The 15833-nt window shown below is 40.5% G+C and overlaps 1 protein-coding gene across 2 annotated transcripts in view; it reads right to left on the reverse strand.

Moving 5' to 3' along the window:
• The window catches only part of ASTN1 (astrotactin 1), a 636055-nt gene that overhangs the window by 47095 nt on the left and 573127 nt on the right, over nt 1-15833 (reverse strand). For both annotated transcript variants that reach the window (XM_085601605.1, XM_085601604.1), the window contains 2 exons: nt 5778-5929; nt 4821-4956 (listed from right to left, as the gene is read on the reverse strand). In XM_085601605.1, the coding sequence (XP_085457731.1) occupies nt 4821-4956; nt 5778-5929 (288 nt within the window). The remainder of the gene's footprint in view (nt 1-4820; nt 4957-5777; nt 5930-15833) is intronic.

A 15833-nucleotide genomic window follows, 5' to 3' on the forward strand; every position in this document is an offset into this window, starting at 1 on the left:
ATATTTATGGTTATAGTGTCAAGAAACCCCACTGGGGGTCTGTAGGTATTTATACCGTGATTCAAGTTCGACCAACCGTATTTATAGAATGTGATGTTTATACATAATTACATTCTTTGGTATACAACCAGGTTTCTGTATTTATGACAAACTGCACCACTTTGATAGATTTATATATTTATATATTATTTATATATTTTTAAATATTTTTATCAATGTTTCAATATATGTTGTGTGGATATTTATTGGTATGCAAAAAACGATGCATCCATTTTAGAGATTGATGATCATTGTATACAACTTTGGTATACCAATGAGGTTACAAAATGACTATGTCGGTATTTATAACTGGACACAATGTAACATTGAGAGAATTGTATCAGTTTCTATGTGACCCTACACGAAATTGCACTTGTCACTTCAAAAGACTGTTAAAAAAATGGTATAAAAGCTACACCCCCACTGTGAAGCGTCTCATGGGATCAAGGCCCCACGGGGTCAAAACGTGTCATGGCTGCGGTCTGTGAGAGCTGCAAATAAACTCACCTTCAGCATCAATTTTGTGGTCAGGGCTCTGGTTCTTCAACTGCGATTTGAACGAGCGGAGAATACTTTTATTTAATTAACATTATTTCCTATGGGACTTGAGTAGTACTACTGTAGTACTATTTCACATCCTACAAAGTGCAGGTTGTGAATAGACCTCAAAACATTGTAACATATGCCCTTACCCCAACACTATACATCTTGTCCCTATACCCTTGACCATATACGCCAAACCCTTAATTTCTAACCCTTAACTCACTGACCCCTAACATCTTAATGACTAAAACATACACCCTAACCCCTTAATCCTAAACTCCAAACCTTTAACTCTTAACCCTGTATCCTTAACCCCAATCTCCATATTGTTACCCACCATGCTCTAGTCCAGCGGTTCTTAACCTAGGGTCTGAGGACCCCTACGGGTCCATGAGACCAACTCAAGGGGTCCGCGACTGTGTTACAAAATTAAATAATATTAAAATGAATACATTAAAATTAATCAAGCATAAACAAATAAAGAAGCAAAATTGAGAATGTGAAAACCTTTTCTACATCGGATTTTAATAAAGCAAAATATTTCAATATGTGAGCATCTGTTTGGTGTGTACTTGTTTTTGTATTTTTGTGTCTTGTTTTAAAGTTCAAATCATAGAAATTGCTTGAGCCAGGGGGGCTCTAGCTTCCAATAATCACTCAGTGGGGGTCCCAGGACTCCAGTAATGATTCAGTGGTTGACCACAGAAGTCAAAATGTTACGAACCACTGCTCAGTTCTCTTAATTTCAAATTCTTAAATGCATTCTCACTGTCTTTAATTCAATATATTTTGGGAACTAACACTTTCCCTTTTCAAAGTATTTCTTTTTAGAACTAATAATTGAGAAGTGGTCTTTTTAGAAGTATTCCTTCAAGGTTTTGAGGCAATACCAGAGAGACAACAGACTCATAGGCGCCAGAGGACCTGTGCAACATTTTACTGCAATTTCTCATCCCCCATCCAGCTGCCTGTGTCTGAAAATAGGCGTTACCAAATATCTCCCATAATTTAGAATATGGTAGTAACTACAGAATTACAGTAAATCGGACTGAGATGCTTCCAAAACATGCCATAGCTTTGACCAAGAACAGGTTATGTTCCCACCATTTTCTAACATCAGTTCAGCCTTCACACTTATGAAAAACCAAAGCAAGGACCAGATGGCAATGTACAGCATCATGGTAGGATGTACCAACTTCTTCATGGTCTCTCAAGCTGTATCAGTGCCATATTGACGTCAATGGTGTAATGAGTGGGATGATACTGGATATTGGAGCTACGCTCACATGTCTGGGATGCTTGCTTCATCAAAGGGCACTTTATCCACCAGCATTAATGAAGAGTCTCCCAGGTTAATGGCCCCACCCCAGAGGCACTGACCAAATACCCACTTCTATTTCTTGTATTCTACCCAGATTTGTTTACTACTCATATGTACAGCAGTCTATTTATTTCTAACACACACTTGCCCTGGTGCAATGCTGACATGTTTGTGCTACTGACATTAGCCTGATGATGTTGGCTTTACTGAGAGATGTATATCAACAAGAAGTCCGCGGGTCTGCTAAAGCAGAACTGAGGGCTGACGACAACAACACAAAATGTTCAGACGAAAAAGTCCTCATAAAGAGGACGAAGTCCCATCATCCACCGAGGTGGCATGCTTCATCATCTGGGGCTCCTCTTAACCACACCTAGTGCAGTTAAGGAGCTACAACTCCTTTACTAGTGTCAAAAAGGAGGAGCTCGCGGATCTTTTTTAAGAATGACGACAGAGGTATACTGCTCCTAACGATTGGTGAAGCTGCCTAAAGTGTGGTGAAACTACGTGTAAAAAAAGTGCAGTGTATATAAACAATGTATTAAAATTGACTACCTAAAGAAAAATGTGTTTATTAAGTATCTTGAGGTGTCAAAAAATAAAACAAAGAAACGTGTTCCCAGAAAGTCTCCGAACACGCTATTAGCAGACATGGTCAATAACAGACATGGTCAACATGTTTCAGCCAACTGCGATCTGGCATTATGATCGTGGCTTTCTTCAGGACCGATTAGTACTACTGCATCAAAAGTAAAAAGTAAGGTGCAAAAAATCACATAACAGAAACTAAATGGAACGATACAACCTACAGATGTACCTGCTTATTAGGAAATAAGCGGAACTGCAGGGATACACAACGGTCACCTGTTTAAAAAACAGAAACAGGAGAACACATAAATGTCACATATTGTCTTGAAACACAGCACTCAGTCACTTAAAACAACTGTAAAAAACAGTAGACAATTGTCATGGTTAGGTCACCTAATGACCTTCTTAACCGTAATCAATCGGGGAAAAACTCCTACACTCCTGGTACGACTCAGGGCGTGAGTCAGCACTCTACATAGAAAATAAAACGCGTCTGCTTCGGTCCCGTTACCGCTCGGAACGATCAGGAAGACCGTCCGTGGTAGCGACGGCCAGGTAAAGCAGACTGCGCACCATTACCTCCCCCCCTTTCTAACCCCCTGTTTAACTAGCATGTGGTGCTTTGGGTCTACCTGCCAGAGTGTTAGTCTGCCTTGAGATAAAAAGATGAAAACATTTTTTTACCAGCATGGTGATAAATTTTAAGACTGAGCTTAGTTGCATCTTTGGTATATATACTTGGCCATACTAACGGTCCGTCTCGTACTCGAGAGGAAGGCCGTGGCTCCTTATTTACCACATGCACTTGGATGTTTTTTTCCCAAGCGATAGGGGCTAGAACATTCCTCCACTCGCTCAGTTCTGGTCGGTATTAATTTTATTCGCCTAGACTGACACCAGTTCCAAGGTTTGGTCATAGGTTCAACTACTTGGCTCAGGCAGTCATGTTGATTGATTTTCAGTTTTTGTATTTGTTGTGTGGCTATGTTATTGCTACTGAAAGGAATTAAGTATCTTTTATCTGACTTCTTCCTGCTATTAGCTTTCCTTCGTTTTATTTTCTATGTAGAGCGCTGCCTCACGCCCTGAGTCGTTACCAGGAGTGTAGGAGTTTATCCCCGATTGATTACGGGTAAGAAGGTCATTAGGTGACCTAACCATGACAATTGTCTACTGTTTTTTACAGTTGTTTTAAGTGACTGAGTGCTGTGTTTCAAGACAATATGTAACATTTATGTGTTCTCCTGTTTCTGTTTTTTAAACAGCTGACCGTTGTGTATCCCTGCAGTTCCGCTTATTTCCTAATAAGCAGGTACATCTGTAGGTTGTATCGTTCCATTTAGTTTCTGTTATGTGATTTTTTGCACCTTACTTTTTACTTTTGATGCAGTAGTACTAATCGGTCCTGAAGAAAGCCACGATCATAATGTCAGATCGCAGTTGGCTGAAACATGTTGACCATGTCTGTTATTGACCATGTCTGCTAATAGCGTGTTCGGAGACTTTCTGGGAACACGTTTCTTTGTTTTATTTTTTGACACCTCAAGATACTTAATAAACACACTTTTCTTTAGGTAGTCAATTTTAATACACTGTTTATATACACTGCACTTTTTTTAAACGTAGTTTCACCACACTTTAGGCAGCTTCACCAATCGTTAGGAGAGGTACACCTCTGTCATTATTCTTAAAAAACATCCACGAGCTCCTCCTTATTGACACTAGTAAAGGAGTTGTAGCTCCTTAACTGCACTAGGTGTGGTTAAGAGGAGGCCCCAGATGATGAAGCATGCCACCTCGGTGGGTGATGGGACTTCGTCCTCTTTATGAGGACTTTTTCCTCTGAACATTTTGTGTTGTTGTCGTCAGCCCTCAGTTCTGCTTTAGTAGACCCGCGGACTTCTTGTTGATATATATCTAGTGAATAGGGGATTTTGTCCGTGCAGGTCTGTAAACTTCCCCAAGACCCTCTTACTAACTGGTGTTTTTGTGATTTACTGAGAGATGGACATCATCTCTCACCTGTCTACCTTAGCCCACCACATACTGTTACAAATCTTGAATCCACAGCACCACGCCACGGTATCCCTTGTGAGATAACCGAAGTACCCATTTGTGCCTGCTTATAAAATTTAACAGGAGTAACTATGAACTGGACATGTTCATCAAATTACTTTATGTTTAGCTGTTGTAAGTGAGCTGTACTGAGCTAGAAAGTTATTGGCCACCCAGATGTTTGATGGCAGCTATTACAACATCCGCTTACGTACAAGTGATCTAGACAGAGAAATGTCTGTTTAGGAAAATACTATGTAAAAGGGCTACTCACGTGTAGGTTGTATCTGGCTCGAGGCAGCGAACAATCAGGGAAATGGTGATTGACTGCTTGTCCGGCACGTGGGCAGGCATTGCACAAGGGGACTTGGCTCCAGAAATGATGTCATCAACAAAGCTGAGCACTGATTCTGGTGATAAGAGAGGAGAGTAAGACTCCAAGGAAGCATGTGAGGCCACAGGATCCAGAGGAGTGTGTGAAGACAGAGCAACTCACCAAGCAATGTGATCCCAGACAAAAGCCCCATGGAAATGCGGTAGACTATAGAGGACCCATAAAATTGTGTTATACCAGTGCGATTCAATTAAAGAATGGGAGTTGGAGGTGAGGTCAAACAGACACCACTGGCACACAAGAAAGCACAGAAAACTCACTAAAGGGTCAGAGCCCAATGAAAACCCATTGAGGTCTTTACAACCACTGAGAACTTGTTGACAAATAGAAAGCCACACATAAACTACTGAGTGTGAGAGATCAGAGAGTACCCACAGAACCAAGATAGACTAGTGAGAACCCACTGAAGTATGCAGGAACACAGAGAACCCACTGACTTGTATTTACCCACCCAGATGATATTGATCTGTTTCAGACCAGTAACTCCCTGCTAGTAATAACACCTAGAACTCATTACCTTATGAACACATAAAGAATACACTGAAATGTAGGAGACCACAGCGATCCCACTGAGGTGTGAATCAGCAAGAACCCACTATAATGGGCAAGACCACTGAATAAGTGAATACTTGAAACTATGTACGAGCGGTCGATGACTTTGAACTTGGGAACGAGCAATACTAGTTAATGTATATGGGACTTGTGGTGTGAAATGAGCTGTCACATCATGCCACTCTACTAAACATGCACATGAGATACAAGCCGGGTTTCACCTACCATGATCTGAACAAGTCCTGGTTGTCGTTCATCTCTGACCCACATGCTTGGCATACTCACCCGTCTCCACTTTGGAGTGATCCAGTCGATCTGTGACCTTCTCCTGACTGATGAGATAATCAACGATCCGGACTCCGATGGGAGGCTCCATATGCTCCCACTCCAGCACCACCAGAGTGCTACTGGGCTCTTGGTCCATCGAAAGCTGCAGTCTGAAAAGGAAACAGCTCACAGTCAGACCGCTTCCACTGGACCCGAATATCTTAATTTAGTCTAGGTTCCTTGAGACATCACATGATCATGGGAGATCCAGTGATGGCAAGTCCATTTTACTGGGTCCCTAGAGGTAGCATCTTATCAAGGGAAGCGAGACAACAGCAGGTTACTTCCACTGGGTCTCTGGAAGCATTCCCCCAGTTAGGAAAATTACTTAGTCAGTCCCCCTACTACTGAGCCCATAGCTATACATGGGAAGAAAAATTATATCAAGTCCTTTATAAGCGGTCCCTGATACGTGCAAGCGGCATCACACCACGCCCTGTCAGCTGGGTCCTAAGGTGTATCACCAGTTCAGAGGAAGAGAAGTGACTTAATTTTCCTGTGAGTATATATCTGAAGATATACTCTATACAAGTGGATGGCAGTGGCAGCAACTCCCTTCCACTAGGACCCTAGAGATAACATCACATCTAAGAAAGCGAAGTTACAGTAAACCCCTTCGACTGAGACCATGGCAGCATCACAAAGCCATCAGTAGTTGAATTGGCTGTTCGCGATATCATCTATTCAAAGGAAGAGAAGTGAGTCTAAGACCCTTCCACTTGGCCGTATTGGAACCAAAACCAGCCCTGGTAAAAATGCTTAAACCAGCGCTACTCCCTTTATCTCCTCTCGCAATCTCTCTTTTCCAAACATCCATTCTCTTTCCTTCTCTCCTTCTCTCTCTTCTTCCTCTCTCTACCTTGCCCCTCCCTCTATTTCTCACTCTTTCTCTGATGGCTCCTTCTACCTGCTGAAATTAACCTCAGGGATCTCGGGAAAGTGAGAGAGGCAGCATGAGCGACCCAGGACTGAACGTGGAATACCTTGTGACCACCACTGCCAGAACAGATAAACTTGTAGTTATATTGATTGAAGTGATTGCGAACTGTGCATATGTTTGAGTGCTTCTCTCATATTTGTGTTTATCTAATTTGTGTAAGGTTTGAGCTTTTGTGGCAGTAGGACCTCGGAAGTGAGCACCGAAGTTGATTTACCTATTGGATTTAGGGCTCGTGTGGTGGTAAAGGACCATTACTGCCTTTTTGTTGTTGTTGATTGGTTGCTTATTAATTCTTTGCTACAATTAAATTGGGAGTGATCTCATGGGTATTTGTTATTGTCAGAAGGTAAATAATAAGCATACATTAAAAATGGAGGACAAGTTAAAAAAAAAGGAAGAAGAGGGCCAAGAAGAGTGTAAGACAGAGGTGGAAAAGACGACAGATTGCACAACAAAAAAGTGAACCAAGAGGGGAAAACATTATTTGGAGGAAGATGGAAGAAGCACATGTAAAGGATTTAAAAGCAAGAACAAATAGATAGTGGAAAGCTGTCAAAAGAAAAAAAATAGTTAGGAAAAAGAATGATGTAAAAGGCTTGCTTTGGGCTGAATTTGTCATTCTGGTTAATTTTTAGGGCCCGACTGGCCAGTGGCGGGGAGGCGCTTTCTGACCTGGACAAACTGACCATTCAGGCGTGGGGCTTCACTCCCCTTTAAAGTGCATGTCACTGTGAGAGCAGCAGCTCCTGGAAAGTGCTGGAAACGAAGCCTCCGAAGAAAACAATTTCACTCGGCCGCTGAAAACAAAGGGCCCGATTCACAAAAGTAATCTGAGACAAAATCCTAACTTAACGACTTTCGGTATTCACAAAGGGCACTTAGGAGTTCGTAAAGATTTTGTCTCAGATTACTTTTGTGAATCGGGCCCAGAGACGGCAGCCCGTGTAGTGATTACTAATCATAGACCACGTATATATTTTTGTTATCCTTTTATAAGGTTTAAATGCTTTAACAGTGGCAGCTCCTCCGCTAAGGTGGAGGAGTATCGCCCCACTGGTTTTAGCACTGCAAAGAAGGACAAATAAAATGGTAATAACTTGACTTCATTATCATTTTATTTGTTTTTTCTGCTTGGCAGCTTTGTGGGCGGGGCTGCTCGGATGTCAGAGCAGGGAGAAGGAGTGGTGGACACTCTGCAAGGTGCGCAATGACTGTTTAGCTGGCTCTCACAGGCTGGCCAAACAGTAATGCTCACTTTGCATGTTCTCCACCCAGGCTGCATTATAGCCTGGGTGGAGAACATGCCCAGGCCCTGGCTGAACGCCGAACCGTGGCGCTCAGACCAATCACAATGCTGCATTGTAGCGTTGTGATTGGCTATGGGGAGCTTAGGAGTCCGGGAGCTTCCTGCTTGCACAGAACCCACAAAGGGGATGGAATAGACGGTACGGCGGCCGGCCTGCTGGCCAGCTGGCAGGTAAGTTTTTATAAAAAAATTTAAACCCCCCCACCCTCTTGCCCCCCCTCTCCCCGCCTCACTGCTGCTTCTCGGGAGCAGCCGCTGCTGCTTTAGAATGAGCACCACAGTGCTTCATTTGTAAAATACTTAACTAAAACAACAGAAATAATAATGATAATATCAAAATAACAATAATAATACAAATAAGAATATCAAAATAATGAGAAGAAGAAGAAGAAAAAGAAGAAATGCAATAATAACAATATTATTAACACTAATAACAATAAAAATAATAATAAAAAAATTATTTATTAGTAGTAGATTGGTATTTATGAATAGTATATCACTATTGGTACTAATCTCATTATTATTTTTATTATTAATAACATCAATTATATTTTAGGGGTCTAAAGTTTTTCATTGGAGCATGCAGCAGGTATATTTAAAATCCAACCAATGCTATTGCGAGAAGCAGATTTGGTCACAGATTTAGGGCCTCATTTAGACTCTTGTGGAATGCTGCTGGTCTGCCAGATTAGTGGAGTGACCGTCCGCCCTATTGAGCAATCCCCACCTACTATGGAGGCTCCCTTCATATCACTGATGGTTACTTACATTGTTGTTCACTGAAACAAACTCCAAAAGAAAGTGTGTGCATTCTCTGAACATAAAATAAATGGCCTGATGCGTAGGGAGTTTTCTGCATTTTCCCTGCCCACGTCGGCCACGCCTCACTCGCGGGCAGGAAACATGAGTGACGGTAAAATGAGTGATGGCCATCAGTGTGATCAGACAGAGGCTTAGTGGACAGGCCGCCAGGTCAAAGGTTTACACCAGCAGATTCAGCAGAGGCTCCTCCAGAATAAACCTGCCTCTTCCTCTGATGCTAGATTGAGTGGGCTTTGCAGGTTGGTAGAACTTTGAAGCGGTGGTCGCTCCACCAAACTCTAAATGAGGCTCTTAGTCAAACACATGAGAGGCAGGCAGTGTTCCGAGGCATGTGCTCTTTTTGTGTGGATCAGAGTTTGGACACAACTGCTATATTGACAGAAAGCAGGTGTGTCTCAGCAAGTGTGTACTAGTTCTGCTTTGATTACATAGAGTGTGTGCCAAAGTGTGCACTGTCTCAGCTCTTCACGCAGTAGATTTGCACGTGTTTGAGTCTACCCAAAACCAGAGTGTAAGCATGGGCATCGACTCATCAAAATGCCTGGGGTAGTGGAAGTGACATCACAAACCTTTGACCGTAATGGTATCACAGGAAGTGACATCATGACCCTTGGCCCTGATTTCTTACAGGAAGAAATGTCACATGACTCTAACATCACTATTGACATTGCTGAAGTTACATAGTACTACGTAATTAGTTTAACAACATAACACAGAAATATTTATATTGTAGATACCACTTATATTATGGTGCTGACTTGATCGTTGTAGTGAGTGAGTGAAGTGAGTACGTCAGACCTCTCCTAGGGGATTTCTAACCCAGATAAACATTTAAAATAAATGGGGTGATATAATGCATTTCAAAGCACAATTTTGACAAAAAGTTTCTAAAATGCCATAGGTGCTGAAGGGACCCTCATTAAATATTCAAATCCATTCATAATGTGTTAATCCAGTGAAACCTGATATTCCCCTGGAGTTGACCCAAATGTTTTCAAAATGTGCTTTGTAGTGTTTCCATATGTTAACACGTGTGTCCATTGTGCCAAGGATAGCATTTTGTCACAAGTGTTCCCATAAGCCACGGATGCCGCCTTGTACCACAAATTACATAAGATATGACGACACCAGAATTTTACAATATAAGCAGTCTATATACCATAGGTAACCCTTATGTCAAAAAGGATCTCAGTATGTCAGGGCCCACCTTTATGCCAAGAATTACCTCCAGTTTGTTAGTACCCGCAGTTCGCCACTGGAGTCCACATGCCAAGAATGTCCTCAAGTATGCTAGTATTTTTCCACGAGTGCCCTATATGCCACATATTGCCAATACCAGTATTTTACCATTGGTGCCCTTTATCTATGTTAAGAATTACCACTAACGCTAGTATTTTGCCACAGGGGCCTGGCATGCTAACAATTACCTCAAGTATGGCAGCATCAGTTTTTTGTCCTGGGTCTCTCTAAACGGAAATAATTACCTTCAGTATACCAGGGCCAATGACAAACTTGTAACCATCACATCACATTCTCACTCACATTCCCCAACACTCACACTCACTCATTCCTTTTCACTCATATGCTCACTCACAATCTTACACTCCCTTAAACTCATTTTTATGCATTCTCACTCACTTTCATTAACTCAATCACACGTGTTCATTCTCACTCACACTTGCTGACAGTCAGTCTCAAAGGTCATTCACAATCGGTCACTGACTCTCATCCACTTTCCCTTACACACATGCTTACACAAACACGTTCTCTTGCATAAAGACACGTCTACCCACAAGTACACACATGATATACATTTAAAACCATTGTTAATTACCACAGCTGCTATCAAAAGTCCTGATGCTGCTAAGCATGCTGCATTTTTTATTACACAAGTAGTGCATTATTCACTATTAGTATAATGAGAAATAGGCAGAAAATAAGGAATCCAGGCAGGGACATTTTAAGGATTTTGGGGGCCCTCGGCCAAACATATTTTGGGGGCCCCTGTTCACAATAACTTTGAATTCACTGTCCATTTTACGTTCATTCACACCCTTGCTATGTCACGCAATATTTAATGATACTTTCAAAATGTATGAAACAGTAAAAGAAAGAAGAAAAATGAGCTGTAATTACTTACATTACATTTTATAGTGATTATGTTACTTGAATCCACACCTGAAGACAAATGAAGATCAGTGGGGCCGTCTGGTTGTGCTAGACCACTCTCTCAGTCACTCTAAGTATCACATATAACATTATTGAAGTAGGCTAGAGTGATGTTGTCCCATTTTCTAGCAAAATTCTGTATCCACCTGTCTAGATTCAATCAATGTCTTGTTCCATGATATTATTTTTCATTCATTTCAGCCTGAGGTATGAAACTTTCTATGCATTTACTATTTTCAGTGCTGTTCTTCTTACCTTCTTTCTATTGTTAACATTGGTTCTTTCTTTCCTCAGACATGCTCAGAACATCAGCTTTAACATTTTACTGGTGAAATTCAAATGGTTTAAGGCCTTAACAATGTTGATTCTGGGACGAACTTTATTGCATGGGCTGACAGCAAACAGTAATAAATACAGAAAAGCATTGGCGTTCAACCTTCTTCAACGTGTTCTGTGCAACAGGTGGTTGTTTGGATGATATCATATACATCATGGTTCATAGGTTAAACAGAACATGATTGAGCAATTATCCTTGTTGGACCTCATCTTGTATCTCTGCAAATCTTGTTACCTACACCTGACCTGTGCAGTAATTGTGTTTAGGAGTTCTATTTTAATTTTGAGGAATTGAACATAAATGCTGCTGGGTTTGGAAGTTTTGTTGAAGGCAATGTTTGCTGCCTGTATCAAAAGCTTGATTTAAGTTTCAATGATAAGTAGAAAGTTATAGACCATAGAAAGTTATAGGCTTTTGTGAACTGCTGACAATACTTTTATGATGCTCAGATGAACCCCATTTATGATTTACCATTTTCCTGGTCTACTCAGTCTTGGAGATGCCTGCAAGGCATCCATGCTGTTTTCCTGAATGGTCAGGCCCTCTTTGGTTGTTTCATAGTTGGAGAAGGACGAAATAGGCAAGATTGAGTACAAGAACTCTATGTTGTTGGCTTGAATTTTGACAATGCTGTTTGTCACATAGAATACGGTTTTGGCATTTTCTTGCGAACATTATTCAAAGTGATTTTGTTCTTGGGTCTTCTTCCCATTTGTCAGTTTTTCTTGTCATATAATGTCAATGCTATAAGTGCACAATGTGCTGTGATTCCAGAGCATCTAGGGGTATTTTAAGTGCAGTTTAGGTTGTAGAAGTCAAACATCTTAATGCAGATGGTTTTTAGAAAAAGGAAAGTAAATGTGTTTCTATGAATATTTACTTAGATTCAATGAATACCAAAAATGTCACTATGTTTTTCTGTAAAATAAAGCTTCTAAGTCAAACCTTGGAGCATCTCTGTACAATATTAGGCACCTGTAAGACACTACTTAAAGTATGCATCTCTTTCTGGATTTGCTAGCAGCAAACTCATTAACCAGATCAGTAAATTCTATTTCTTGGAGCATTTCTGACTCAATACTCAGCAGAGCCAGAGAATTGAGTCTGGCTTGTAGCATTCGATTACGTAGCTCATTTTTTATGAGCTTCAACTTTGAAAAGGACCTTTCACCAGTACAGTTTGTGACCATCATCGACAAGAATATTCGCAGTACAATTTCAATGTTAGGGAAAGTGTTCTCTACTTTATCAGTTTTTATTTTCCTGTAAAGACAAGTCATTGAAATTGTTTCATTTTTGTGTACAGGATAATGTTTGAACTGCTGGCATTCCTTGATGAGATCAGATTTGTTCAGGTCTTTATAGTACAAAGAGGCAAGTTTTTCACACCACCCTTCGATTTCTTTGGTGTTCATGTTTTTTAATTTTATAAAGAAGCCAAACCGATTATTTAGGTCTCGATATGCTTCGCTTCGCCGTGTTAAACCATCAATCAGAGAATCCATGATCGGTAAGTATGCTTCTACTTTAAATTTGTTCTGCCCTTCAAGTACGCAGGGCCGGACTGGCTACCGGGCGTTTTGGAAGGCTGCTGAGGTGGGGGCTGATTTCGTTGATGGGGACCTGCGTGTACCGAACGAAATTCGTTTTGCTTTAATTATTTTGAAGTACACGCAGATCTCCATGAACAAAATCAGCCCCCACCGCAGTGAAATCAGCCCCCTGCTCGGCAGAATTCCAAAACGCCCGGTAGTCAGTCCGGTCCTGCAAGTACGGTGTCACTAGAGGGTCCTTCAAACCGAGTTTGTCTACTGCTTCGTTGTTTTGTACGCTTTCCAAAATCTCTGTAATGAGTATCAGGAGCTTTTGCCTTTACCTTGAATTCATAGTCATCAAATTGGTCTCTCAACTCTTGGACATAAGACTTCAAAGATTGGATAATGTTGACTGCAACAGAGAGGTTAACATCTTCTTTTTGTGCAGTCTTGCTTGTTTCGTTGAAATGCATCAGTATGTCATTCCAGAGAATGGTCAAGAAAATGGTTTCCAGCTTGTCCATTTTTTTAAGGAGACTAAGTGCATCATGCATTGTATCTTTTGACTGAATGTGATCATTTGTCAGTGAATCAAGAGCAGCTTTAATTCTTTCATAGCCACCACACAATGCATTGAGGGCATCTGCATGAGCTGACCATCGAGTATCAGACAAGCGTTTTACAACCTTGTGATCTGGGCCTACAGAATGAAGTAGCACATCCCAACGATGAGTAGAAGCAGCAAAAAAAGTGTACAAATTTTGAACAAAGTCAAAAAAAGAAACAACCTGCATGCTGCACTTATATACCCACCAGGTTCAAAGAATGGCCAGCACATGGCACATAAACAGCAAATTCGTTGATCTCTTTCAATCTTGCCTGTAAGCCCGAATACTGACTAGAAATATTGCATTATCATATGACTGACCACGGCAATCTGATAATGGAATACCGGCCCGCTCTAGGAATTTCACTACAACATCGGCAAGATACTCTGCCCCATGACCATGAATGGAGATAAATTCCAAAAAACGCTCCTTTGGTACGTGACCCTTTACATACCTCACTGTGAATGTCAACTGATTGATGTGACGCACATCTGGAGTGGAGTCTACACTGAGAGAATAATATTTTGCTTCCTTTATTTCTGATATTATTGCAGAAAAAAATTTCTTGCTCATTCATGTGATAAATTCTTCACAAATTGTTGCTGATAGGTATGAGGGATTGCCCTTTTCAGCATTTCCATATTTCCTGATGTGTTCTTCAAGAAACGGGTCAAATTGGCTTAGAAGTTCTAAAATCCCCAAATAATTTCCATTGTGCAGTGATCCTATCATCTGGTTTTCTCCTCTGAATGCCATACCTCTTGCTGCTAAAAATTTAACAACTGCTACAATTCTTTTCAGCACACCCTGCCAGTATATTTGTTCATGTTTTATCTGTTCCTCTAATTCAGAATCAATTTTACCAGTTTCTTTTTGATGGGTGGTGTATACTAACATGCATTTTCGATGCTCAGGGCAAGCTTCATGTTGAGAAATACGACGGGCTGCATGCTTCCAGTCATTAAAACCAGATCTACTGAAGGCAGAATCTGTGCTAGAAAACAAACGACAAGCAAAACACTGTTCCTTGTGAAGGAGAATATAATAGCCATGTACGACTTACAAATTCCCCATTTTGCAGTTGCTGCTTGAAAGCAGCATCGGATAAACTCCGCTTGTGTTTCATTTCTCCAATTTGATAAACACGAGCAGAACTGGAAAAATCACTATTTCGATTTTGACAGGTTGAAGGCCCTCTTTGATCCCAATATGATCGTGTTTCGTTTGTGATAGGATTCCATAAGGCAGGATCTGTTGCGTAGCTCACTGCTGTTGGTTGTGGAATTTGTGAACATTGGCTGTCATCTGTTATACTCTGAGAAGCATTTCCGGCAATAGTTTGTAAATCTATAATGTTAGAGGAAGTGGAAGCAGCTACATCCTCAGTATATTCTCTTACTGGCTCATTAGCAACAAGATCATCTCCTTCATACTGTGACTGCACCGCATTATCAGTAGAACATTTCGATTGTACCGGAAAAAATGAAGTTACTTTTTGAACCTTTGCAAGCTTCTGTTTTACTTCAGATTTTTGTTTCCTTTTCGTAGCTCCACTCACATATGAACGCCTCATTTTGTGCAGTGAGCAACTTATCAGATTATATAAAGATTCAATAACGTATGTGCTCACGAGCTGAGGAAGTAAGAAAACAGTACATTGTTGTTTGTTATTTATATCGGTAACCATTTGTTCAACACACTATTGCAGACTATGATGTGGGGCATACAAATATGTTCAGGAAATCCAGAAGCATGATCAAACATTCTGGACCTACTAGGCCAAGGTATAAAATATGTACATTTCAAATTTACCATCCCTATCAGCAAGGTGGTGGGAGGTTGGGGCACAGAGTAACTAGCATTCAGTTACACGTGTAATTGCATGAACAATACTGACATTTCTTTTACTTAGGGAGCAATTGAAAGGTATCACTTTCCTTTGTGGGACTTCATTTGTTTTTGGGCAACTTTAATTTTTCACATGAAGACAGGGCAGGTTTATGATTCATTTAAAATTATATTTGCATACATATTAGTATGGATACATTTATTTTGGACACATCATCCAAATATTCACAATGAGTCAATTTCTAATAGGAGTGGAATTTCCAAATTAGCTATATATTGAAACATAAAAGAAAAGAAAACTTAAATACAGGCAACTCAACTAGCTAATAAATTACGCAAAGTATGTCCTTTGGATTTCTAAATTAATGGTAAATAGTGTCTATCAATATTTCAATTATGTGCTTAGGAGGAATAAATTAGTACATTATTTGGGATCAATAATATATGAT

Source organism: Triturus cristatus, chromosome 4_2 (assembly GCF_964204655.1).
Source record: "Triturus cristatus chromosome 4_2, aTriCri1.1, whole genome shotgun sequence".
Lineage (NCBI taxonomy): Eukaryota > Metazoa > Chordata > Amphibia > Caudata > Salamandridae > Triturus > Triturus cristatus.